Source organism: Castor canadensis, chromosome 1 (genome assembly GCF_047511655.1).
Source record: "Castor canadensis chromosome 1, mCasCan1.hap1v2, whole genome shotgun sequence".
Lineage (NCBI taxonomy): Eukaryota > Metazoa > Chordata > Mammalia > Rodentia > Castoridae > Castor > Castor canadensis.
In genome coordinates, this window is record NC_133386.1 from 170,046,105 (window position 1) to 170,070,688 (window position 24,584).

General features: G+C 35.8%; 1 protein-coding gene across 3 annotated transcripts in view; it reads left to right on the top strand.

The window, feature by feature from the left end:
- Window positions 1-24,139, top strand: part of Qser1 (glutamine and serine rich 1) — a 77,242-nt gene extending 53,103 nt beyond the window's left edge. For all 3 annotated transcript variants that reach the window (XM_074043964.1, XM_074043969.1, XM_074043958.1), the window contains exons 5-13: window positions 717-1,045; window positions 2,200-2,316; window positions 6,605-6,738; window positions 8,091-8,308; window positions 13,803-13,940; window positions 15,652-15,749; window positions 19,286-19,438; window positions 21,289-21,384; window positions 22,429-24,139. In XM_074043964.1, the coding sequence (XP_073900065.1) occupies window positions 717-1,045; window positions 2,200-2,316; window positions 6,605-6,738; window positions 8,091-8,308; window positions 13,803-13,940; window positions 15,652-15,749; window positions 19,286-19,438; window positions 21,289-21,384; window positions 22,429-22,569 (1,424 nt within the window). In that variant the 3' untranslated portion in view covers window positions 22,570-24,139. The remainder of the gene's footprint in view (window positions 1-716; window positions 1,046-2,199; window positions 2,317-6,604; window positions 6,739-8,090; window positions 8,309-13,802; window positions 13,941-15,651; window positions 15,750-19,285; window positions 19,439-21,288; window positions 21,385-22,428) is intronic.
- Window positions 24,140-24,584: the final 445 nt, after the last annotated feature.

The following is a 24,584-nucleotide window of genomic DNA, read 5'->3' on the forward strand; positions in this document are numbered from 1 at the left end:
TTTGATATTAGAAGAATACTGCCCTCATAGAGTGAGTTGGGAAGTATTTCCTCATAGTTTTTGGAGTTTATGAAGGATTGATATTAATTCTTTAACTTTTGATAGAATTCACCATTGAAGCCATTTGGGCCTGTGCTTTTCTTTGTATAAAGTATGCTTTTAAATACTTACTTTCATTCTCTTTATTTGGTATTAGTCTAATTAGATTTTTTTCATTTCTAAGTCCTTTGTAGTAGTTTGTATCTCTCTGGGAATTTGTTTCATTTAAATTATTTAATTTGTTGGCATACAGTTTTTCATAGTATTACTTTATTATCTTTTTTATTTCAGTAGCTTCTAGTGCTGTTTCTCAAAGTAAATTGGGGTATTTTCCTTTTCTGCATCCAGTAGGCCTTTCATCTTCTAGGACTTCTTTGCTGCTTTGGTTTCTTTATCTTCTGTCACTTTCACTTCTTTTAAAATTGTCTCTAATCTACTTAAAATAGATTTTGAGAGAAGGATTGGTACACAGATGCAGGCTTGCATTGCAGTCTTCTGTCATCCAGATTTAATTTGCACATCTTTCATTCTTAGAGTAACAGCCTTTCTTTTCATTTTTGTGGTATTATTTGAACCATTTGATTGCAAAAATAACCAAGTCTTATCTCTTCAGATTTCACTGAAAACATGTACATGTTTAAATATTTGTATTACTGATTGACATTTGCTTGATTTAGTTTTAGAGGCCACGCCTGGGGCAACTCCTGGCCCATCTGCCAGTACTACTGGTACTACTACTGTTTCCTCCGCCACTGTTGGTGCAGTTAAACAAGACACTCTCCACTCTACTTCATCTGCAGTAAACATTCTGGAAAATATAAACTCCACAGAACCGCCAAAACCAATTGGACTTGATGGTCTTCCTTCAGAGCAGTTTGCAAAGGGACAGGACACTGTTGCCATAGAAGGTCTTACAGATGAGGAGAACACAGAAAGTGGTGGAGAAGGCCAATACAGAGAGCGTGATGAATTTGTGGTAAAGATAGAAGACATAGAGACATTTAAGGTGATGTGAAAATTATTTTAACTTTATCTTGGTTTATGTATTTCCTACTAGTTGGTTGCATTTGGTGTGTTAATTACAGCAGTTTTTCTTTTTTTGTTGGCAGTGTTGGGATTTGAACTCAGTGTCCATGTTTGTTAGGCAGATGTTATACCTCTTGAGCCATACCCCCAGTATTCAGCAGTTTTGAAATGTTAATTTTTTTTTTTCTGCATCTCCCAGCTTAATATGACATTAGGAGTTTGGAGAAGATGTTTATTTCTATAATTTGAAAGTGTAAAAGTGTAAAAGATCTAAAAGTGTATTAGATCTAATTTCATTATTTTATTTTTTGGTGGAACTGGGGTTTGAACTCAGGGCTTGTGCATGCAAAGCACACGTTCTACAGCTTGAGCCACACTTCCACTCCATTTTGCTGTTGTTATTTTGGAGATAGGGACTTGAGAACTATTTCCCCAGGTTGGTTTTAAAACACGATCCTCCTAATCTCAGCCTCCCAAGTAGCTCTCAAGTGGTGTGAGCCACCAGCGCTTGGTTAATTTCATCATGTTAAATTGTAGCGCCATGAGTAGAATGTTACAGTTTTGTGCAAGAAAATTTTGGCTATGCTTAACATGATATATTTTCATATTTTTTTGTTTTTGCCCTTTTTTTTTAAGTTGGGGTGGAGAGATGACATGAGAAAGAAAAAAATTCAAGTTTATTTTCCTACCATTCACAATTAACAGTTATTAAAAGTTTAGTTTGTTTCTGGTCTTTTAAAATATGTACATACTCTTATAATATTTCATAAATAATACATGACTGTCATTAGCAGAAGACTTTTCCAATAGTTTTAGCTATACAAAACTAAAAGTGTGTTTGTGTTGGTGAACTACTTAATTCTGGAAGAATTTAAGCAATGACTGAGTGGCCTAACCAGCTTACAAGAATTATTGGTAGGAGTGGGGAAAGGTTACTCAGTGGTAGAACACGTGCCTTCCATGCCTAAGGTCTTAACATTGCAAAGGGGCAAAAAAGAATTATTGTACAAACTCAACTAGAGATAATAATTGAGCTAGGTAGGTTTTTAATATTCCTTTCAGCCGTAAGATATTCTGTAAAAATTGAAATACATTTATACTTTCTGTATATGTAATTAATTCTGTTTATTATAGGAAGCCTTAAAAATAGGAAAAGAACCCCCAGCTATTTGGAAAGTACAAAAAGCTTTATTACAGAAATTTGTTCCTGAAGTTCGAGATGGGCAAAGAGAATTTGCTGCTACAAATAGTGTAAGTAAAATGCTTGTTTATTTACTTTATTTATTTATTTTTTGCAGTATTGGGGTTTGAACTTAGGTGCTTTGCCATTTGAGCCATGCCCCCAGCCCTAAATTGCTTGTTTATATTAACCTTCCTGGGGAAAATACAGAATAATTTAGATTTAGGTGCATTTTATATTGAGTATATCTGATCTAAACTAGCATAAATTTTGACCTGTGTAGTATATAGTACTCTGAGAGTGTGATTTTTAAATAAAATTAGCAAGTAAGTTCCAGCTACTTAGGATACTGTTGCTTAACTTTTTTCTGTCAGGTGGAATTAGAGGTTCTTATACTGATAATTCTACCAAATATTCTGATTTGTCAGAAGGCTGATACTTTTTTTTTTTTAATGGGACTGGGGATTGAACCTAGGGCCCCACACATGCTAGGGAAGCACTCTAGCACTTTTGCCGCACTCCCAGCCCTGATGTTATTCTTTTTTTTATTATATAGCTTTTTAGTAGCTTTGAGTTGGGTTAGGGGCATAGCTCAAGTGGTGGAGCACCTTACCAGTAAACATGAAGCCTAAGGTCAAACCCCAGTACGGCCCCCTGCCATTAAACACTGTGAGTTAAGAATCTGCAAATGATGTTGCTTCTAGTGCCATTATGGGATGGCTTGTAGGCAAGAGTGAGCCTCAGGGAACTCATGGTGTAGCTCGGTGGCAGAAAATTTGAAAGTAAATTTTTAAAATGCATTATTTATAAATATGTATGCAGGTGCTGGGATCTTTTTTCCCCTACTGTTAACATTTCTATTTTTTGTGAGGTTTTTTTATTAGTATATTACAGTTGTACAAGTGAGTTTCATTGTGATCCTTCCACACACACATGCATATAATACACCTCGATCAAATTCACTCCCTTTATCCTTTCCCCTTCTTAAAAAATTTTAAAAGGAAGCCAGGGGCTGGTGGCTCACACCTGTAATCCTAGCTTCTTGAGTGGCTGAGATCAGGAGAATCTTGGTTTGAGGCCAGCCTAGGCAAATAGTTCTAGAGACCCCATTTCTAAGAGCAAAATGGACTGGAGGTGTGACTCAAGCAGTAGAGCTTCTGTTTTGTTAATACAGAGTCCTGAGTTCAAACTTCAGTTCTATTCCCTGCCCCCCCCAAAATCAACAGATTTCATAATTAGTTATATTTTCATATGTAAGTGCAAAGAGGTTTTGACTGTATTCACCCACCCCCTTTACCTTCTCCTTTTACTCTCCTCATTCTCATTGATATCCTTCCCTACACAGGACCTAGTTTACATTTCTGTTATTCACTTTTATAGATTATATCTCACATATGAAAGAGAATTTAGGATAATTGTCTTTCTTTGTCTGGCTTACTTCACTTAACATCCATTTTCCTGCATAATTTCATTCTTCTTTATGCTGAGTAATACTCCATTGTGTATGTGTACCATATTTTCTTTATTCATTCATCAGTTGATAGGTACCTAGGCCAATTCCTTATTTTTGCTATTATGAATTGTGCTGCTATAAACATGAATGTACAGGTACCTCATTTATGTTGACTTACATTCCTTCAGATGTATGTCCAGACGTGGTAGAGCAGAACTAGCTTTAGTTTTTTTAAGGAACCTCCATACTGATTTCCATAAGTGGCTGTGATAATTTATATTGCCACCAACAGCTTCTAAGGGTTGCTTTTCCCCCCTCAGATCCTTGCCAGCATTTGTTGTTGTTGGTTTTCTTGATGTTAGCGGTTTTGACTGGGGTGAGATGGAATCTCGGTGATGTTTTGATTTGCGTTTCCTCTGTGGCTGAGGATGTAGAGCATTCTGTTGTGTATTCATTAGCCACCTGTACTTTAGAAAACCATTTGATTCATTTGCCTATTTACTAAATGGAGTATTTGTTCTTTTCACAGTTAATCCTATATCCAGTGAATAATTGACAAAGATTTTCTCCCATACTGTAGGCTTTCTTTCGATTGTGGTAGTTTCCTTTGCTGTTAGAAGCTTTTTAATTTGATGCAATCCTGTTTTTCAGGTTTTTTGTTTTTTTGGTGAGTCTGGGGTTTGAACTCAGGGCTTAGCACTCACAAACATGTGTTCTACTGCTGAGCCACACCTCCAGTCCATTTTGCTCTGGTTATTTTGGAGATATAGAGTCTCACACACTGTTTGCTGGGGCTTGCCTGAAAATTTGATTCTCTGGATCTCAGCCTCCCAAATAGCTAGGATTACAGGTATGAGTTGGGTACCAGCACCCAACTTTGATTCTCGTTCTTATTTTCTGAGCAATTGGGGTTCTAGGCAGAAAAGCATTACCTGTATCTACAAGGATTTTCCCTATTTTCCTCTAGCAGTTTCACAGTTTCAGGTCTTAACTTTCAGATCATGGATCTAATTTCAGTCTCCTAGATGTGGATATCCATTTTTCCCAACACCTTTGTTGAAGACATGGTCTTTTCTCCAGTGTAGGTTTTGGATACCTTTGCATATATCAGATGACTGGGACTCTGTGGGCTTGTTTCTGAATCTTGTACGCTCTTGATCCACCTGGCTCTTTTTGTGTCAATACCATGCTGTCTTTGTTACTATGGCCCTGTAATGCAATTTAAAGTCAGGTATTGTGATACCTCTAGCATTGTTCTTTTTGCTCAGGATTACTTTATCTCATCTAGGTCTTTTGTGTTTCCAAGTGAATTTTTCTTTTGTGGGGGGGTGTCTTGGGACTTGAACTCAGGGTCTCAGGCTTGCTAGGCAGTCACTCTACCACTTGAGCCACTCTGCCAGCCCTGTTTTGTGGGGTATTTTTCAAGATAGCATTGTGAACTATTTGCCTGGATGACTTCAAACAATGATCCTCCTGCTTTCTGCATCCTGAGTAGCTAGGATTACAGGCATGAGCCACCTTGCTGGTCTCCAAGTAAATTTTAGGATTGAATTTTCTATTTCTGTGAAGAATGTCATTAAATTTTGATGGGAATTGCATATTGCTTTTCATAGTGTAGCTATTTTCATATTATTTCTGTCTGTCTGTAAACATGGGAAGTCTTTCCATCTTCTGTTGTCTTCTTCAATGCCTTTCTTCAGTGTTTTATAGTTTTCATTGTAGAGGTCTTTCATTTCCTTAGTTACATTTGTTCCTAGGTATTTTGTTTTATTTTTTACTTTTTGAGGTTATTGTGAATGGGTTTGGTTTCTGATTTGTTTCTCATCATGTTCACTATTGGTATATGAAAAGGTACTTTGCTGAAAGTGTTTATCAGATGTAAGAGTTTTCTGTTGGGAGTCTTTAGGGTCTTTTAAGTATAGGATCATACCATCTGCAAATAAGTATAATTTAACTTTTTCTATTTGTATCACTTTTATTTCTCTTGCTTTATTGCTTTAAGAATTGAGTGAAGCGAGTGGACACCCTTGTCTTGTTTCTGAGTGTAGAGAAAATAGTTTCAGTCTTTCCCCATTTGAGAAAATATTGGCTATATAGGGTTATCAAAATAGCTTTTACTATGTTGAGTTATGTTCCCTGTATCCCATTTCTTCCAGGCTTTTATCATGAAAAAAAGGATATTGAATTTTGCCAAAGGCTTTTTTAACATATGCTGAGATGATCATGTGATTTTTGTTTTTTATCTGTTTATATGTGCTGTATTACATTAACTGATTTGCATATGTTGAACCATCTTTGCATTCCTGGAGTGAAACAAACTTGATCATTATATATTATCTGTTTAATGTTGTTGATTCAGTTTGCAGCTCTCATCTTTGAGAGCTTTTTCATCTATGTTCATTAGGGAAATTGCTCTGTATTTTTGTTGTTGTGTCCTTATGAAGTTTTGATATCAAGTAATAATACTGTCTTCATAGAATGAGTTTGGTAGTTTTCTCTTTTTCTTTTTTGGGGGGATAATTTGAGGCGCATTCTTCTTTAAATGTTTGGTAGAATTTTGCCATGAACCCATCCAGTTCTGTTCATTTCTTCTTTGGAAGACTCTTTGTTACTGCTTTAATTTCAATATTTATTTGTGTGTGTGTGTGTGTGTGTGTGTATGTGCGTATGTGTGTATGTATATATATATATATAATATATATATAATGTGTGTGTGTGTGTATATATATATATATATATATATATATATATATATATATATATATATGCTGGGGCCCTTTTTATTCAGGTTGAATTTAGCCTGAACATCCTTTTGTAAACATGAAGGATGGCTGTGATAGTTGTCAGCATAATAGTATTTGTATATAGATAGTATAACATGTAATTCAAGATGTTTCTTTCCTTAGTACCTTGGATATTTTGGAGATGCAAAGACTAAATATAAAAGGATATATGTGAAGTTCATTGAAAATGCAAACAAAAAGGAATACGTCAGAGTATGTTCCAAAAAGCCAAGAAATAAGCCTTCACAGACCATCAGGTATTTGTTTTCTTATTACATATTTTTTTAATACATGGTTTTCTTATTTTTGGCAATAACATTGTACAAAGGATTACATCAACTGAAGAGACTGATTTTTTTTTTTATTCTATGCATGTCTGAATGTTCAGTGTCTGTTGTAGTAAGTGATGCCTTTTGAAAGAATGAGGGGCACTATAAACCTATCTGGTGGGGCAAGTACTGTTTTCTTTCCCTGAGTCTCCTTGGTGTCACTCTAACATAGTGGAAAAAAATAGAATTTAGGGCAAAATATTTTGAGTCTAGCTCTTTGTGGCCTATAGAAGATAACACATTTCTGAAGCCCTCTTTCCCAGATAGAAAATGAAAATAATAAGTGAATGTCAAGTTTACAATGAGATAATTTTTGGTAAAAACAAAACAAACTGTAAGAACTGTGCATTACTCAAAAAGTGTATAGTAGACTTTTCATCATAGGTTAATGTGCCTGGGTTGTCTGCAGCATGAATCTGGGACATTGGCCTAATTTTTTATTCTTTGTGGGGAGGTATTACTGAGGCTTGAATTAACTGTCTCAGTGCTTGCTGGGCAAGAGGTCTACCACTTAAGCAATATCCTCAACTTTTTTGCTTTAGTTATTTTTCAGGTAGGGTCTCACATTTTTGCCTAGAGCTGGCCTTAGACCTAAAGCCCCCTACCTACAGCCTCATGTATAGCTGGGATCACAGGCACTTACCACCACACCTGGCTTATTTGTTGAGATGGGGGTCTCACTAACTTTTCACCCAAGCTGGCCTTGAGCTACAATCTTCCTGATCTCTGCCTCCCAAGTAGCTGGAATTACAAGTGTTAGCCACCACTCCTAGCCCTAGTTCACCTAATTTTTATGGTGGAATTTATCCACCGAAATCATTATATGCAGCATAGAGACAGTCTTCAGGGACTGAGACTCAGACAAATGCATTTGAATTTCTGCATTAACACCTAGTACCACAAGAACCCCATGAGTTTCCATAGACAGAAATAGATTTGACTATTGAGGGTTTATCATACATTACTTTCCTAAGCCCACTGGTGATATTAAAGCCTCATACTGTCTGGAAAATGAGTCCAAAAGGCAAAAAGGAAGGGGAGGAATAAAGAGAGAAATAGGGACTGAAGTAATAGCCCCTTAATAACTGAATATTGAATGTCAGTGGTTTATGAATATATTTCAAAAATACTTTATGGATGTTGACACTGTTGACAATTTGGACTTCCTATTAGAGTATTTAAATAATCTTTTCTTCTCCTGTGATTATCACTTTTTTCCTAATTTATTTTAATCTGAGAAGATTTAAGTGTGTTAATGAAATTTGTTTGTAACATTGCAGAACTGTTCAGGCTAAGCCAAGTAATAGCAGTAAAACTTCTGATCCTCCAACATCAAAAACTGCAACTACAAAAGCCCCTTCCATGAAACCCAAACTTAAACAGTTGAAAATAAAGGCTGAGCCACCACCAAAGAAACGGAAGAAATGGAAAGAAGAATTTTCATCTTCACAATCTGACTCATCTCCTGAAGTCCATTCTAGCAGTAGTGATGATGAGGGTGAGTTCTCCATGAAACCAGCACCTTGATACCTGCATGCAGTCTACACTGCACGATGGAGGGAGCATGGTGGTGGCAAGTCGAAACGGGTTCATTTTTCAGGAGATTTATCTGTCTTCTAAGTTCTGCTTGAGCTTTTGCGAAAACAGTACACCAGTTGAACAACAGTTGGCCCACATACGCAGCCTTGTAAAATAGAAGAAGCAGAACTTAACTTTGTGAGTTCTGGTCTCACTTCTCTGGGTAGGATGGAGGTTAGGTGAGATGACTACTATGAATACTCTAGTTCTAAACCTCTTGAGTCTGTGTTTATGCCAGAAGAAAAGAGGAAATAAACCTAGAAAGCAGCAACTCAAAAAGCTGTAATTAATATTACATAATAATGTATGTAGTAATGTATACTTCCGATATGTATAAGATGTACACTACTAGCCTGGCACCAGTGGGTCACACCTGTAATCTTGGTACTTAGAGACTGATATGGAAAGGATCAAGGTTCAAGACCTCAATCTCTAAAATAACCACAGCAAAATAAACTGGAGGTGTGGCTCAAGCTGTAGAGCACCGGCTTTGAAAGCATGAATACCTGAGTTCAAACCCCAATCCCATCAAAAAAAAAGATGCGTACTACTATGTATCTGCCACAAGCCAACCACATGCCCTTGAGTAAATTAGATGCCTTTGTTTTCTCTTCTATAAAATAATGTTGAAATACCTCATCAGTTGTCAAACTTTCTGACCTTAGCAACCCCTTTCACTCTTAAAAATTGTTGAAGATGTTGAAGATTTTAAAGAGCATTTATTGAAGTTACAGCTGTTGATATTTGCCGTATTAGAAATTAAAACTGAAATAATTGTAAGACTCAAGAATACACAGCACACATTCCTCTAGCCATCAAAAAACTTGGTGTATGATGCATACACAAAATCTCAAGCAGTTCAGCAGAGAGTAGGGATTGGCAAACTGGCCTGCAGGCCAAATCTGACTGTCAGCCTAGTTTTGTAAATAACTTTATTGGAACTTGGCTCCACAAATACTGTTTGGAAATATATGCATTTGTAAACAGTTACTTTGCTACTATGAGTAGTTTCTACAGCCACCATATGACCAGCAAAACCTAAAATACTTACAATATGACTCTTTACAGTGTGCTGACCATTATTCTGCTAGAGCCTAAAGTTGAAGATACAAAAAGATGAAGGGGTGATGGAAGGTCATGCATGCCATATTAAATATGAAAAGCTTGGGATCCTATAAGTAAGCTTGGGATCCCCTTGGAGGGGAGCAACATGGTGAAATTTGAATTTTAATTATAAGACATAGTTTCAGGCATAAATTGTATCTGAACCTAAGTAGTTGGTAGTGGGTGGAGTAGAGGGGACAGATTTAGGAAACTCGGGGTGTCATCTTGTTAGAATTAAAATAATTGGTTGTTGGGAATATGGTTCAGGTTGATGTTCAGGAAGTTTTAGAACTACAAGGATCATTGTTAAAAAGATGATCTTAGTGATTGGTTAGAGAGAGAACCATTATAAAAATTCTTCAGTGGTTCTTGGGGATATACCCAAAAGACTGTGACACAGGTTACTCCAGAGGCACCTGCACACCCATGTTTATTGCGGCACTATTCACAATAGCCAAGTTATGGAAACAGCCAAGATGCCCCACCACTGACGAATGGATTAAGAAAATGTGGTATCTATACACAATGGAATTTTATGCAGCCATGAAGAAGAACGAAATGTTATCATTCGCTGGTAAATGGATGGAATTGGAGATCATCATTCTGAGTGAGGTTAGCCTGGCCCAAAAGACCAAAAATCGTATGTTCTCCCTCATATGTGGACATTAGATCAAGGGCAAACACAACAATGGGATTGGACTTTGAGCACATGATAAAAGCGAGAGCACACAAGGGAGGGGTGAGGATAGGTAAGACACTTAAAAGATTAGCTAGCATTTGTTGCTCTTAATGCAGAGAAACTAAAGCAGATACCTTAAAAGCAACTAAGGCCAATAGGAAAAGGGGACCAGGAACTAGAGTAAAGGGTAGATCAAAAAGAATTAACCTAGAAGGTAACACCCACGCACAGGAAATTAATGTGAGTCAATGCCCTGTATAGCTATCCTTATCTCAACCAGCAACAACCCTTGTTCCTTCCTATTATTGCTTATACTCTCTGTACAACAAAATTAGAAATAAGGGCAAAATAGTTTCTGCTGGGTATTGAGGGGGTGGGGGGGAGAGGGAGGGGGCGGAGTGGGTGGTAAGGGAGGGGGGGCAGGGGGGAGAAATGACCCAAGCCTTGTATGCACATATGAATAAAAAAAAAAATTCTTCAGTGGTGAAATCTAATGATGTATTGTTTTAAAAAGCTATTTGTGAATGGTTATTTATAAGTGTATACGTGAGAATTTATAAGAAAGTCCTGCTTTCAGTAGGTATTGAAGGTATTATATGTAATGTTTTCCATAAGAAGTCTTGTCTATTGCTTAAAGTAAAGAGGGTTTGGGGTTCTGAATTTGTAATTATACATACAGTTTCTTCAAATGCCAAGATAAAATTTTCTTGAATTGATAACTTGAGTGGCCACTAGGCGTCAGTAGTAGTTGAGTGAGCATTTTTTGAGTCATCAACTATCTATAATAAATTTGTATGCTTGTGATTTTCAAAGTTTTTGTTTCAGAGTACCTTTATAGTCTTCAGATGTATTGAGGTTTCCAAATATTTTCGTTTATGTGAGTTAAATCTATTGGTATTTACAAAATAGCAGTTAAGCAAAATATTTACTTATTTTATACTTATTCTTACTTAGTAACATAAATTTTTTATTAGTGGGAATGAATTGTACCAGTGGGTTTTGTTGTGATATTTCTATATGTGCATATGAGGTACTTAGATCAAATTCACCCAACAAAAACTTTTAAAATAGCTATTTCCAAAATTAAACAATATTGAGATGGGTGCCATTTTCACATCTGCTGTACATTCAGTTTGTTATTCTATGTTATTTTTGATAATGTATATAAAGAAAGCCAATCATCACATAGTTAGGTAGTTGGGAATGGATAGAGAGTATATTTTAATTGCCTTTTCAGAAAATTTTGGATATTTTTATTTGATACTCCAAACTTGACATGTTATAGTTTTAAACTTTTCATGCTCTGTTATATTAAAATCTCCTAGTTTGTTTTGTTCTTTGAGTATCTTTCATCCATGCATAGTTTCATAACATTCATTGTTCATGTGGAAATACTAGCTAGCATTAGTTCAGTGGCAAAGTTCTTCCAAAAATCCATTTAATTTTTTAAAAGGTTATTCTTAAAATTTGCCATTTTGATCATTTTTAAGTGTAAGTATATAACTCAGTAGCATTAATAACATTCACTCTGTTGTTCAGTCTTCACCACTGCCAATTTCCAAAACTCTTACCCCAAACAAATGCTGTAACCATTAAGCAGTAGCTCTCCATTCTCCCCTTCCCCCAGCAGCTGATAACTTCTCATCTGTTTTTACATGAATTTGCAAATGCAGTGTTTAATCTTATATATGCCCTTTTGTGTCTGGTTTCTTTGAGTTAGTATATTTTCAGAGTTCATCCATTGTTGTAGCATGTATCAGAACCTGATTCCTTTTTATGACTAAATCATATACCCTTGCATATTTATACTATATTTGTTTTGTTTTGGTATTTTGAGACAGGGTCTTGACATGTAGGCCTTGTGATCCTCCTGCCACCTCTACTTCCTGAGTGTTAGAACCATCACACCCAGCTAAGGAACCACCACTACTACTACTACTCTCTCCTTCCTTCCAGCCTTCCTCCCTCCGGCTTTCACTTTGTCCCTCCCTCCACCCCTCTCTCCCTTCCCTCCTTTCTCCTTTTCTCCTCCTTCCTCCTTCTTCTTCCTACTTCTTTTTTTCTTCTGAAACAACTTCTACTGAAATTACTTCTCCACCTCCCTCCTCTCTCTTCTTTTTCCTTCTCTTCTTATTGAATTGCTGAAGATTGAACCTAGGGCCTGGTTTGTTAAGGACTAATTCTTAAGTGAAAGTAGCTTTTTCTCCCAAGCAAATGCATGGTGGCAACATGACAAAGTATATAACTATTAGGATAGTTTGATCACTGCCTTGATTCATGTTAAGTAAGGAACTAGCAATTTTACCCAGTGTTACTTTTGCCGATGTCCAGACACTAGAAAAGATAAATAACATCTTGATATTATGATGAAAATAGTGTTGACATCAAAGACCACTGAAATTACTTTATGAACCATATTCTTAAGAAATGCTGGTATAGGACCTGAAAAATCTCAAAATTGAAGCTCTTTGTGGGGCAAGGGAGAAATGGGACATTTCTGGGCTTTAAACTCAGGGCCTGGCAGTTGCTAGGCAGGCGTGCTACCACTTGAGCCACAGCCTAGCTCTGTGATGCAAACTTTTAGCCTTTCAGTTCTTGCTGTTGAATTTGTATCTTAATGTTTTTTAAAATGTGCTGGGCATGTTGGTACACACCTATAATTCTAGCACTCAGGAGGCTGAGGCAGGGGAGGGAGTGTTCTATGCCAGCTGTGCTTTATAGCAAGACCCTGTCTCAAAAAGAAATCATAAAAACAGAAGAAAACTTTAATATGTTCAAGACTAGAACTCTGTAGTTTTTTGGGGGGAGGGGACAGTACTGGGGTTTGAAGTAGGGCATCCAGCTTGTACACAGGCACTCTACCACTTGAGCCATACCTCCAGCCCTTTTTGCTGTGGTTATTTTGGAGACAGGGTCTCATTGTTTGACCAGGCTGGCCTGGACCACAAGCCTCCTATTTTAGGCTTCCAACTGTCACTGGGTTGATAGGTGTACTTTCTCATGCCCAGGTTTTTCTCACTGAGACAAGATCTTCCAAACATTTTTTTATCTGGGCTAATCTCAAATGGCAATCCTCCCAATCTCAGCCTTCCAAGTAGTAAGGATTACAGGCATAAGCAACCAGCACCCAGACATTCTATAGTAATTTTAAGTATATAATAAAAAACTGAAGAGATAAGTATATATGTACTCATACATTAGATATTTTATTGTTTCTTTTACTAAGTAAACATAGAGAAGCCATCAAGACTGCAGTGACATGACCTGGAAGCAGATGTGTGGTGTGGGCCAGGAGACTAGAAACAGGTTCAGATGGTGGGGTGGTGTTAGGTCTCAGAAACACCTAGTAAGCTTTTTAAATGTGTAGTGTTTAAAGTTCAACACCACTCTTACCAAAGATTCTGGTTTAATAAGTCTAGCAGTCTGGTTTTTGCTCTGGTTCTTGCTCCAATAATTGTAATGTGCAGACCACCTTTCAAGAGTCTCACCTGGGGTGTTTTGAGAATGCCTTTAATTGGAAGAAATTATATCTTCAATCTTTCATTTGCTTGTAAGCTCCTGTTATAGAGAAAAGTGTTATTAAATTTGTCTGGAAGGAAAACTTGACTGTTTCATCTTTTCTCCATCCCAGAGTTTGATCCTCCAGCTCCCTTTGTCACACGATTTCTGAACACAAGAGCAATGAAGGAAACTTTTAAGAGTTATATGGAGCTGCTTGTTAGCATCGCCCTGGATCCCGACACCATGCAAGCCTTAGAGAAGAGCAATGGTATATCTACTAAGTAGAATTCTCTTGGACTTTTTATTATTCTTGTCTGCTGGTTATGTGGTTTGTGTAATATATACCTACAAATTGTCAGTTAAGTTCATAATGTCTTAATCTAGAAAACAGTCGTATCTTTCCATGCATTGCTAACCACAAGAAGAACTTTATATTGAATATATTTTCATTGCTTCATGGAAAGAGTATATGTCAATATATTCTGCTTTCCAATAATTAGAAAGATGAACCAGATTGTCTAGTTTAAGATTAAAATTGTTTATTTGCATCTTCAGTAAAATATACATTGCAGAGGAATTATTTTCTAATCAATTAGTATTAAAACAATGTATGGGACTGGGAGCTCAGTGGTAGAGCACTTGCCTAGAATACACAAGACTCTGGGTTGAATCTCTAGAACTACAAAACAAACAGAAACAGTCTTTAGCATTTTTGCTATCAGATGGTTTCTCTCTGAATCAAAACTCTTTGTAGCCAGATTCTAGTGCTTGGGAGGTTGAGATTTGGAGGATTGTAGTTTGAGGCCAACCTGGGCAAATAGTTCACAAGATCTCCTACATAATCAGAGCAAAATGGACTAGAGATGTGGCTGAAATGGTAGACAGCCTGCTTTGCACGCACAAAGCCCTGAATTCAAACCGCAGTCCTGTAAAAACAAACAAAAACTCCTTACATAATAAAATATACATCTTTTTGTAGTAGTTATTTTTGTGTGGTTGTATTTTGAAAGATTTTTTTAAATTGCTTTTAGTTTTCTGATTTTTTTATTTTATATATAAGTAAAGGAGGGAATCTAAAAGACATATTTGAAAATAAATTGCAAATGTTTAAGCTTGTTTTAGTGAGATGTAAATGTAATATTTATTAAAACAGATCAAATCACTACTAGAATGATAAGATTAGACTAGCAGATGTGTTACAGCAACTTTAGAAAGTTTTCCTTACCAAGGACTTTTTCTTCAAGGAGTTGTGCTTTCCCAGGATACTGTGCTTGTATTTGTATTCCAAATATGTGAACATTAATTTTATTCAGCTGTGAAGTTTATAACCTAGATCCCAAGGATTATCTATATATTTTCAGAAAGGTCATTGAGGGCATCATAAAATATATTACTGTGCTGGTAAATTAATATTCTGATAACCTTAAGAATTTAATGAAGTACCAAAAGTAATGAACTTATACTCAAAGTACTTTCCTTAAAAGCTTAATTCAGAGAGATAAAAAAGAAAGCAAGAAGTTTCAAGTAGGAGTCTGTCATATTTTTACTTTCCCCTTTTCTAAAATAACTGTTTGGACTTGTATTTTTTGACACCGAGTTTTGATTATTTTTCTTCCCCTACTTTTTCTTTGCTTCAAATTACAATGAATCAAAAATATTTTGAGTCTGCAGATATACCTCCATGGTTAAAAGTGCTTTTACAAACATGCACAAGACCCCTGGGTTCAATCTCTAGCACTCCCCGCCCCCCCTCCCGAAAAAAAAATATGTCTTGGTCCTACTCAGTATTTTATAATGTCAGGCTACTTTGTTTTGTGATAATACTATTGTGCAGATGAGGTAGATGATGTCTGGAGAAATTGGGCGTCTTGCCCATTGGTTACATTGATGTCTTGTAATATGCAAATATTTTGAAAAAAACTGGGTTTTTAATGAGTTTATGTTGATAATTTATTCTATTAAAAATTATGTTATTTCAGATGAGCTACTTTTACCTCATATGAAAAAAATAGATGGCATGCTAAATGATAACCGAAAAAGACTTCTTTTGAATCTTCATTTGGATCAGTCATTCAAGGTATTCCTGTAAGATGACTTATTATCACAACTCAGTGGCACACATAGTCCTGAATGTAATAGGAAAGAAAATTTATGAAACTCATTCTTAGCTTTACAAAATTGTCACCTAACAAAAATTTGTTTTGTGTTCATTATGAGTCATTTTAGTTTACCTTTTTAGTGTTAATCATTTCCTTTTTCTCTGTTTTAGTTTCTGGGCATTTACATTTATCTAACAATCTTTCTATTAGAAATTTCCACATATTTTCTATAAATATTGCCTTTTAACCATCACATTCAAATCTTGCTTTTTTTTCTTCAAGATTTAAAAATTTTTCACTTATAATTAAAATTAGCCTTTTTTAGCATTTTATCAAAATGTCCTTTATTTTATTTACCTAATACCTGAGGAAAATTTGATTTTCATATGTTAGAAAACATATATATATATATATGTGTGTGTGTGTGTGTGTGTATAAATAATTATTTCTGTTTTTTCTTGGCAGTATAAGTTGATTTTGGTGTTTTCAGAAATACAGAACCAAAAGATAATCTAAGCTCAGAATATTCCTCATAGAACTAGTCAAAAGTATTTTCCAGATTTTCTTATTCAGAGTGTAAGATCATCACATCTGGATTTGATATTCTCTTTCTTGGTGGAACTTTTTTAAATTGATGTATCAGTATTACACATTTGTGTCTCTTTGTCATATCCCTATTTTGTGAACTCTACATGAAAGTCACTATTTATTTCATTTTAACTTGGTGAAAATTGAGGCTCTGAGATTGAATTTGAAGTTAATTAACACTTAGCCAGGCATAGTGGCTCACTCCTATAGTCCTAGCCCTTTGGGAGGTAAAGGTTGGAAGGGTTGCTGTTTGAGACAAGCCTGGTCAAAGTCTCCCAAGATCCCATCTCAACCAACAAGGCTGGTTGTGATGTTACATGTCTGTCATGCCTGCTATGTTGGAAACAAACAGGATTAAGGTCCAGGCCTGCTTGCGCATGTAAATGCAAGACCCTATTCCAAAAAATAACTAAAGCAAAAAGTGCTAGGGGTGTAGCTCAAGTGGAAAAGTGCCTGTCAGCAAGTGTGAGGCACTGAGTTCAACCCCTTGAATAGTCAACAAAAATAAATTGACACTAAACTGTACTGTTCGTTATGTATTCTTTACTGGCATTCATTTGCATATGCTAGTGAAATGCCCAGTACTCCTGGCTCCTAGTCTAGTGTTTTCTACTTAACTGCTGTCTTCAAATGTTCTTTTGGGAAATACTAAGTTGTCTGGAGACAAGGGAATTTTCTTAGATATAGGTTTTCTAAAGACATACTAAATGCTAAAAATTACAGCCAGGCAATGGCATACACCTGTTATCCTAGTACTCAGGAGGCTGAGGCAAGAGGATTGACAGTTCATGGCCAGTGTGTGTGCTCATGCACACATACCAGTTTTGTCTGGGAATATAACTCAGTAGTAAAACGCTTGCCTAGTATGTGTAAAGATCTGGGTTCTATTCCAAGCACCACACACACACGCAAAACCTAGTTTTGTTTGATTATTTTAGAAATGTCACCAATTCTCTAGTAGCTCACAGTAAAATAAAGACTGCTGGAATCTTGTGTACAACTGAAATACAGGGTCTTGCTGTGTAACCCAGGCTGGCCTTGGATTTGCAATCCTTCTGCCTCAGCTTCCTGAATTTTGAGATTACAGGCATGCACCATCATGCCTAGCCATATTCCTGTTTTCACAGAAAAAGAAACAAAATTTTTAATTTTGTGAAGTTATTCTGACGTTTCGTATAACAATTTGTATTTCAAAGCCAAATTGCACAGTATTAAAAGTTAGAATGATTTGAAGTAAAATAGATTAGGAAACATGTTCTCTTCCATAGAAATAATAGCAGCATCTGTCATGATGACTGTGGAGATTTTAGGAGTGAGTACTGAAGCTTTTTTTTTTTTTTCTTTTTGTGGTATTATGATTTGAACTCAGGATCTCAAGCTTGATAGGCAGGCACTTGAACTGTGCCCCTGGCCCTTTTTGCTGTAGTTACTTTTTGGATAGGGCCTCATATCTTTGCCTGGTTGTGGACTCAGACTGACATCCTCCTGTCTCCATACCTGGAATTATAAGCATGTCCCACCACACCCAGCTTACTGGTTGAGATGGGGTATTGATAACTATTTTTCCTCAGCTGGCCTTGAATTTTGATCCTCCCAATCTGTGCTTCCTGAGTAGCTGGGATTACAGAAGTGCACTGTACCACTGTACCTGACCCCCAGTACTGAAGGTTCCTGAAGTTAGTGATGTTGTATCTCCCTCAGAAATCCATGTATTTCAGATCTTCAGTATCTTGTGCTCACTGGAAAGACTTCATTTATCTCCTTTCATCTCCACTGAGCTAGTGTCCATGGTTTCCAAATTTAGAATCCATTTTTGGTCTTTACATACTACTTGTAATTCTCAATTCTAGATCCAGAATTATTTAAGCGGAACATATTTTAAATGCAGAGCACCAGAGTATGTGATGAAAGCAAATAATCTGAGAAGGAACGAAGCTAGAAATCGATGGTAGCTCACCTTTGGTAGGAAATGCCAAAACACACTTAGTTCCTTACAGCACTTAAACTAAGGCTTTTAAGTTACCTGCTTTAAAAATGTAGTTTTAGGGCCACAATTCTAGTATTTAGAAACCAAGTTTGTTAGAAATGGCCTTTGAAGTTTACAACAGTTAACAGTTGAGCTTTTCAAACATGGACAGCTTCCTGAATCAGAAAGAAAATGGGAGGACTTTAACTTTTTTAGTATCAGAATAAGAAATGATGCTGGCAGCTCAATGTAATTTTATGAAAGTGTGATCAAAGCAGCTGAATTTAGTTACAAGTGTCACTCAGTTACTGTTTGGAGCCTTTCATGTCAGGATGGCTTGCCAAGTAAGAAAGGGCATGAATATGCCAGTGGCTTTTAGAGAATTGGCTAGAATTGGTTCTGCCACATGGCCACCATATTATCAGTGGTCAGAAAACTCACCATGCTCTGTTTGAGGGTCTTAATGTCACAAGTACTTTTTTGTAAAATCGTAAGAAGCAAGAAGAGGGAAGCATTGAAGCCAGAGAAACATTACAGTACTTCTTGTTGTCCTTGTCCTTATCTTCACTTAGGAACAGATGACTTCTTTATAGCAGGTTTGGCTTCATTTCAGGGTATGAACTATGGTTTAAGTGGTAAACTTTGAAGAAACATACATGTCCCTCTTGAAGCCAGAGAGGCATTACTAGAAAGAACTCAGGAGTTTTTTTATTATAGCATGCTGTTATTTAAACAGGTCACATGGGTGGCCCACATTCAAAGGGAAATAGATTCCACATCTGATGGGAGAGGGTGTAAAGAATTTGTGATCATGTCTACCCTCCCTGTGTGTGTGTGTGTGTGTACACATCCTTAATAAATCCCATCAGTAAGCACACATGTGTGTGTGTATAAATTTTGGCTAGCTGGAAGTTTAGGTTAGTTTTCTGATGTCATTTATTTTGCTTCATTGTTTTAAAGAATGCTTTGGAAAGTTTTCCTGAACTAACAATAATTACTCGAGACTCTAAAACAAAAAATGGAGGATCTGCTATTTCTAAAATCAAAATGAATGGCAAAGCTTATAATAAGAAAACTCTAAGGACTTCTAAATCAATCACTAAATCTGCACAGGTAAGTAAATATTGATTAATTGAAGTATAAATTTTCCATTGAAACAAATATTTTCCTATGTTGTCATTAAGTATGAAGGTTTTTGGGTAGGAATAAGCAGTTCTGGCCTGTTGACCAGGACGTGGTATTACTTTTCTCCTGTGCCAAGCACAGTATCTGGCATATAAAAATTGCTCACAGAAATAAGGAAGAAATTATTCCATGGACAGCTTTGTAATTGACAAGCAAAATTATATTTATCATGTACACATTTTGAAGAATATATAAATGATGGAATAGCTAGCGTGAGCTACCTCACATGTTCATTACCTGTTTATCATTTTGTTGTTGGATACACTTTTACAGATAATAAGCATGCATACATTCTAAGATTCAATATTTGATTTCATATCTGCAAAATCATTAAAATGGTATTTGTTCATCTTTAAATATACTATAAATTGTTATAACCTACCAGAAAAATTTAACAGCATAACAATACCACATCGAAAATCTATTTTATACAAACACATTCACAAATGCATAAAAATGTGTGCCTTGCTTGGCATGGTGGCACCTGCCTATAATTTGAGTCACTTGGGAGGCCAAGGCAGAAGAATCCTAAATTTGAGGCCAGTCTGGGCAAAACGGTAGTGAGATTGCTTTAAAAGCAAGGAGAGCTGAGGGTGTAGCTCAACTAGTGTAGTAACTTGACTAGCATGCGCAACGGCCTGGGTTCAGTCTGCATAACTACAAAAAAGAGAGAGAAAGAAAGAAGTTTGCTTGGCAGTCATTTATGTACCACCAGTGTGAAGTCAAATAAAGAAAGAACTACAAAGACAATGTAATACTGGTTACTTTTTTAAAAGAAGAGATATAGATGCATTCATTCTCAAAAAGTGCTATGTCAGGTATAATTCTAAGAACTAGGAATACAACAGTGAAAACTAGTCAAAACCCATGCCCTCAAGGGCTGACAGAGTGGATCAAGTCATAGAGCAAGTGTGAAACCCTGAGTTCAAACCTCAGTACCACCAAACAAATACAAAATTCCATGCTCTTATATAACTTGTATGTGGTTGTAGGTAAGGATAGATATATATATCATAAAAGGAAAGATAGCCAAGTTGTAGTTAGGTTAAAAAATAACTTGTGGAGGGGCAAATTACAGGACAATATGCATAGATGATTCTGTTTTCATTTTAAATTAGTGTTACTAGGGCTTGGTGGGTGGTTCAAGGGGTAGAGTGCCTGCCTAGCAACCACAAGACTCTGAGTTCGAACCCCAGAACTACAAAAAAGAAAAGTTTTATTAATATATGTACTATACCCAGGGGAAAGCATGCAAGAATATATAACATGCTATTAGCCTCATTTATCTCTGAAGTGAAAGATTATAGAAAGCTTTTACTTTAAGTCATCATGTGTTTTCTGGTTAATTTTTCCAAATAGTGCATATTTATGGTCAAGAAAAAAAAATGATTTTTTTGTTGTTGTTGTTGAGCTGGGGGTTGAACCCAGGGCCTTGTGCATGCTTGTGCATGTTAGGCGCACACTCTACCACAGAGCCATCTCCTCAGTTCCAAAAAAAATGATTTAAAATATAATTTAAGCTCTTATTTTGAATAAACTTCTGTGCATATTAATACAACCTAAGACCTAACCATGTAGGTCATTATCAAGATTGCCATAAGAGGTTTTTGGCTTTTTTCTGGCTGCACTGGGGTTTGAACTCAGGGCCTCACAGGCACTCTTAGCACTTGGGCCACTCCACAAGACCATTCCTGAGAATTTTAATCTAGTATTTCCCCAGAAGTATTCTTAGCTTGATGTTTCAGGGAAAATATCTATAAATGTTTTTCTTTTTATAGGAGTTTGCTGTTGATCCAGAGAAAATACAGTTGTATTCTTTGTATCATTCACTCCATCATTATAAATACCATGTTTATCTGATATGTAAGGATGAGGTAATTTCTTTTTCTTTTATTTAAAAAAGGGACGTTTGTTTTTCTGAAGTTTGAAGAGACTCTAGTTAAGTATGTTAAATGTCATAGTATTTGTGACTGCTTTAAAATGAATTGTAAAATGTGTACTTTGCTTGTATTCTGTATTGACTAGATTTGAGTTTCTGTGCTGTTTTGTGCTCAAATTTTTCAGAGCCTTACCACCTCTTGAGCTATAACTGTAACTGGCGATGTTTTTAAACTGTTAGTGCTTGCTTTACATTACCAAGGTCAATGGTGCTTTATTGCATTTTGTTGTTTCATTGTCTAGAATGATCTGCTTTAATTCATTTCGGTCACTGGCTTGATATCTTCCTGCCTCCCTTATCACTAAAATGACCTTATCCCAGGGAAATGGGGTTTTGTACCTTGGGATAAAAAATGAAATCTACATTTTAATTGCAACTTAATTAAAGTATTACTACAACTTAGTTAAATATTATAAACTTTTAGTTACACAGATTATTTATCACAATAGGAGCACCTTATATGTGGGATATAAGGATTAATTCCTCAAGAGTAAACTGTTGTTACTACTACCTATTTGACCAGCACTAACAGTTTTTTTAGTTATAAGAGGTTAAGTTAGCCCAGGTTTTTCTTGAATGTGTTAGACAATAGTCTGAGATGGAAAGATGTTCACAAATCTAACTTTTCTAGCAAAGAAGAATGCGAAGATGATGATGCCAACTATGTTGGTGTTTTACAGTGCTCCGAGATGCAGTGTTAACATCTGTATTTGTCATTTAGTTTTAACACACAGGAAAGAGTTTAGAAAGTTTAAGGCACTTGTTCTAGCTTTCCTAGAACAAGGGGATGAGAACAGGAGTAGACCTTACCCAGATTCATCTGAAATAATTATGGGTGGGAATAAGGGGGGAAAAAGTCTGTATATGTAGTTTGAATTAATAAATCCTTTCAATCAAGATCAAGAAAAAGTAAGGCCTTGTGAAGGCTTAAGTATAAAGTGATATGTATAAACTAATGTGACAATTTTCTTTATTTTAGATTTCTTCTGTGCAGAAAAAAAATGAAGATTTAGGACAGGAGGAAATTGTTCAACTTTGTATGAAAAATGTAAAATGGGTGGAGGACCTATTTGAAAAATTTGGAGAACTTCTAAATCACGTACAGCAGAAATGTTCCTAACATGTACACAAAAATTCCCCTTTTTTATAGCACTAATGAAATGGCAGAGGGGGTGGTCACAGATAATCAATCACATGTCTCCTGCAGGAATGCCCACTTCCAGCAAACACTTTCACAAGTACCTCTGCTAAGGAGAGTGGTGCTACCATGACATCAGTCCTTAGAAACTTAATCCCACCACATTTTTATTCTGATGAATGATTTTTCTATTTCATAAACCATTGGGTAACTGAGTTTTATTTTCAGAAATGTTTTTTGACAAATGATGAAGCATGCACTAATATAATCTTTATTGCTAGAGTAATAACACTTAAATAACTTGATTTTTTTTTTTTTTTTTCTGATTCTGGCTAAATGTCAGAATGAAAGAGGTGGCAGAAAGCATACATTTGTATTCGTGTCTGGCCACAAAACCGAAAGTATTGTACATTATGTAAACAGATCTGAGATGATGTGACATCCTGTATGAGAATATCATCAGTTTAAAACATAAAGTTCAGAAACTGCATTCTGCTTTACGGACTCCTTCTAACATGTTCAGGAAACTGGATGTGGAATTGGTGCAATTCTATGACTGCTTTTTGTGTCAAATTATATTGTGATGAAAAAAACAGTGACATACTATTTTCCCTATCTCAAAGAAAAGTATTTTCCTTTATACTGTGTTTTTTCCTTTGGGAAAATTTCAATTGTACATTTTATTTTACTAATAGTTGTATTTTTCATAAGGAAAATGTTGCGGTTATAATTTTGTCCTCTGTATCTGTGATATACTTCATTGTTTTCAGTAAATCCTGTTTAGTCTTATGTTGAATTTTATTGTGAATTCTATCTTAAGGTAACCATTTTTGTTCATAGAGATTTGCTCCAGTGTTATCCAGAACATGCATTCAGTGCTAGAATTATTGGTTTAGCTTTATAAATGGGGCTGTGTTAGACACTGCATGGCAATTTTGTAATTATAAAATAAATTTTTTACTAAACCAGCACTTGATTAAGCCAACCTGTCAAAGAAAAATCTTAAGTACATGCTATATCTTGGAGAATAAAACTGGTAAATAGATAATATGCAGTGTTTCACACAGCTTCCCTCACTTAAAACTGGAAGTGGAGTTCTCCTTTTGGTGCCTTTTCAACCTTTTTACACATTATTGTAGCTTTCTTAAGTTTAAGAGCTAGCATTTCAAGTAGTTTAGCTGAGACAGTGAATGTATTAGGTTCAACATGACCTTGTGTTTTATTTGTGTTTGCCAACAGGATGCCTTATTTGTTTGTGAAAAAGATTTACTAGTGTCATTCTAAGCTATCTGCTTTTTTAGGATTCTAAAGAAATTGTTAATCATCATACTTTTGTTTATTTTACCACCATTTAGTGCCTTAAGTCCTATTAAGAAAACATTATTGTTCAATGCCCAAATAAGACATACCTATGTGCATATTTCTGTTGTCTTGATTTTGAGTTAACAGGCCAACAACGTCTTATACTTAAAATTTCAGTAAACTGGCAAAGAATTAAAGTTAACATGTCACTTGATTTTAGAATAAAATATTGTAGCATTGGGTGAAAAACGAGTATTTGAATTAAGCTTATACATTTATTTCTGATGGGTATTTTATTAAAAGCAATAATCCTTAATACTTGTACCTGTCATTAGACAAGGAACTCAAGAATGGAAGTTACTCTCAAGGGTCAAATGTTCCACTGCTGAAAGTTTTTTTTAAACTTATTTTTGAAAACAAAAGTAACCTATAAGATTTATTTTGCCTAACTCCTGAGAATATGAGAGAGTGCAGAGAATATGAGAAGTGGGAAAATCATAAAATTAATTTTGCAAGTAGAAAAAAGCAGGAAGCAGCCATTTTTCTCTGATACAATGACTCTGGACAGAATTGGTTTCTTTCATTTCCAAAGCTACATTTCCTGATGTAGTGTTGTACCTATACATCCTTACATTACTCTCCCAGCTTTCTTTCCTGAATCATGAGTGCTTTAAATATTTTTAAAAACCACCTTG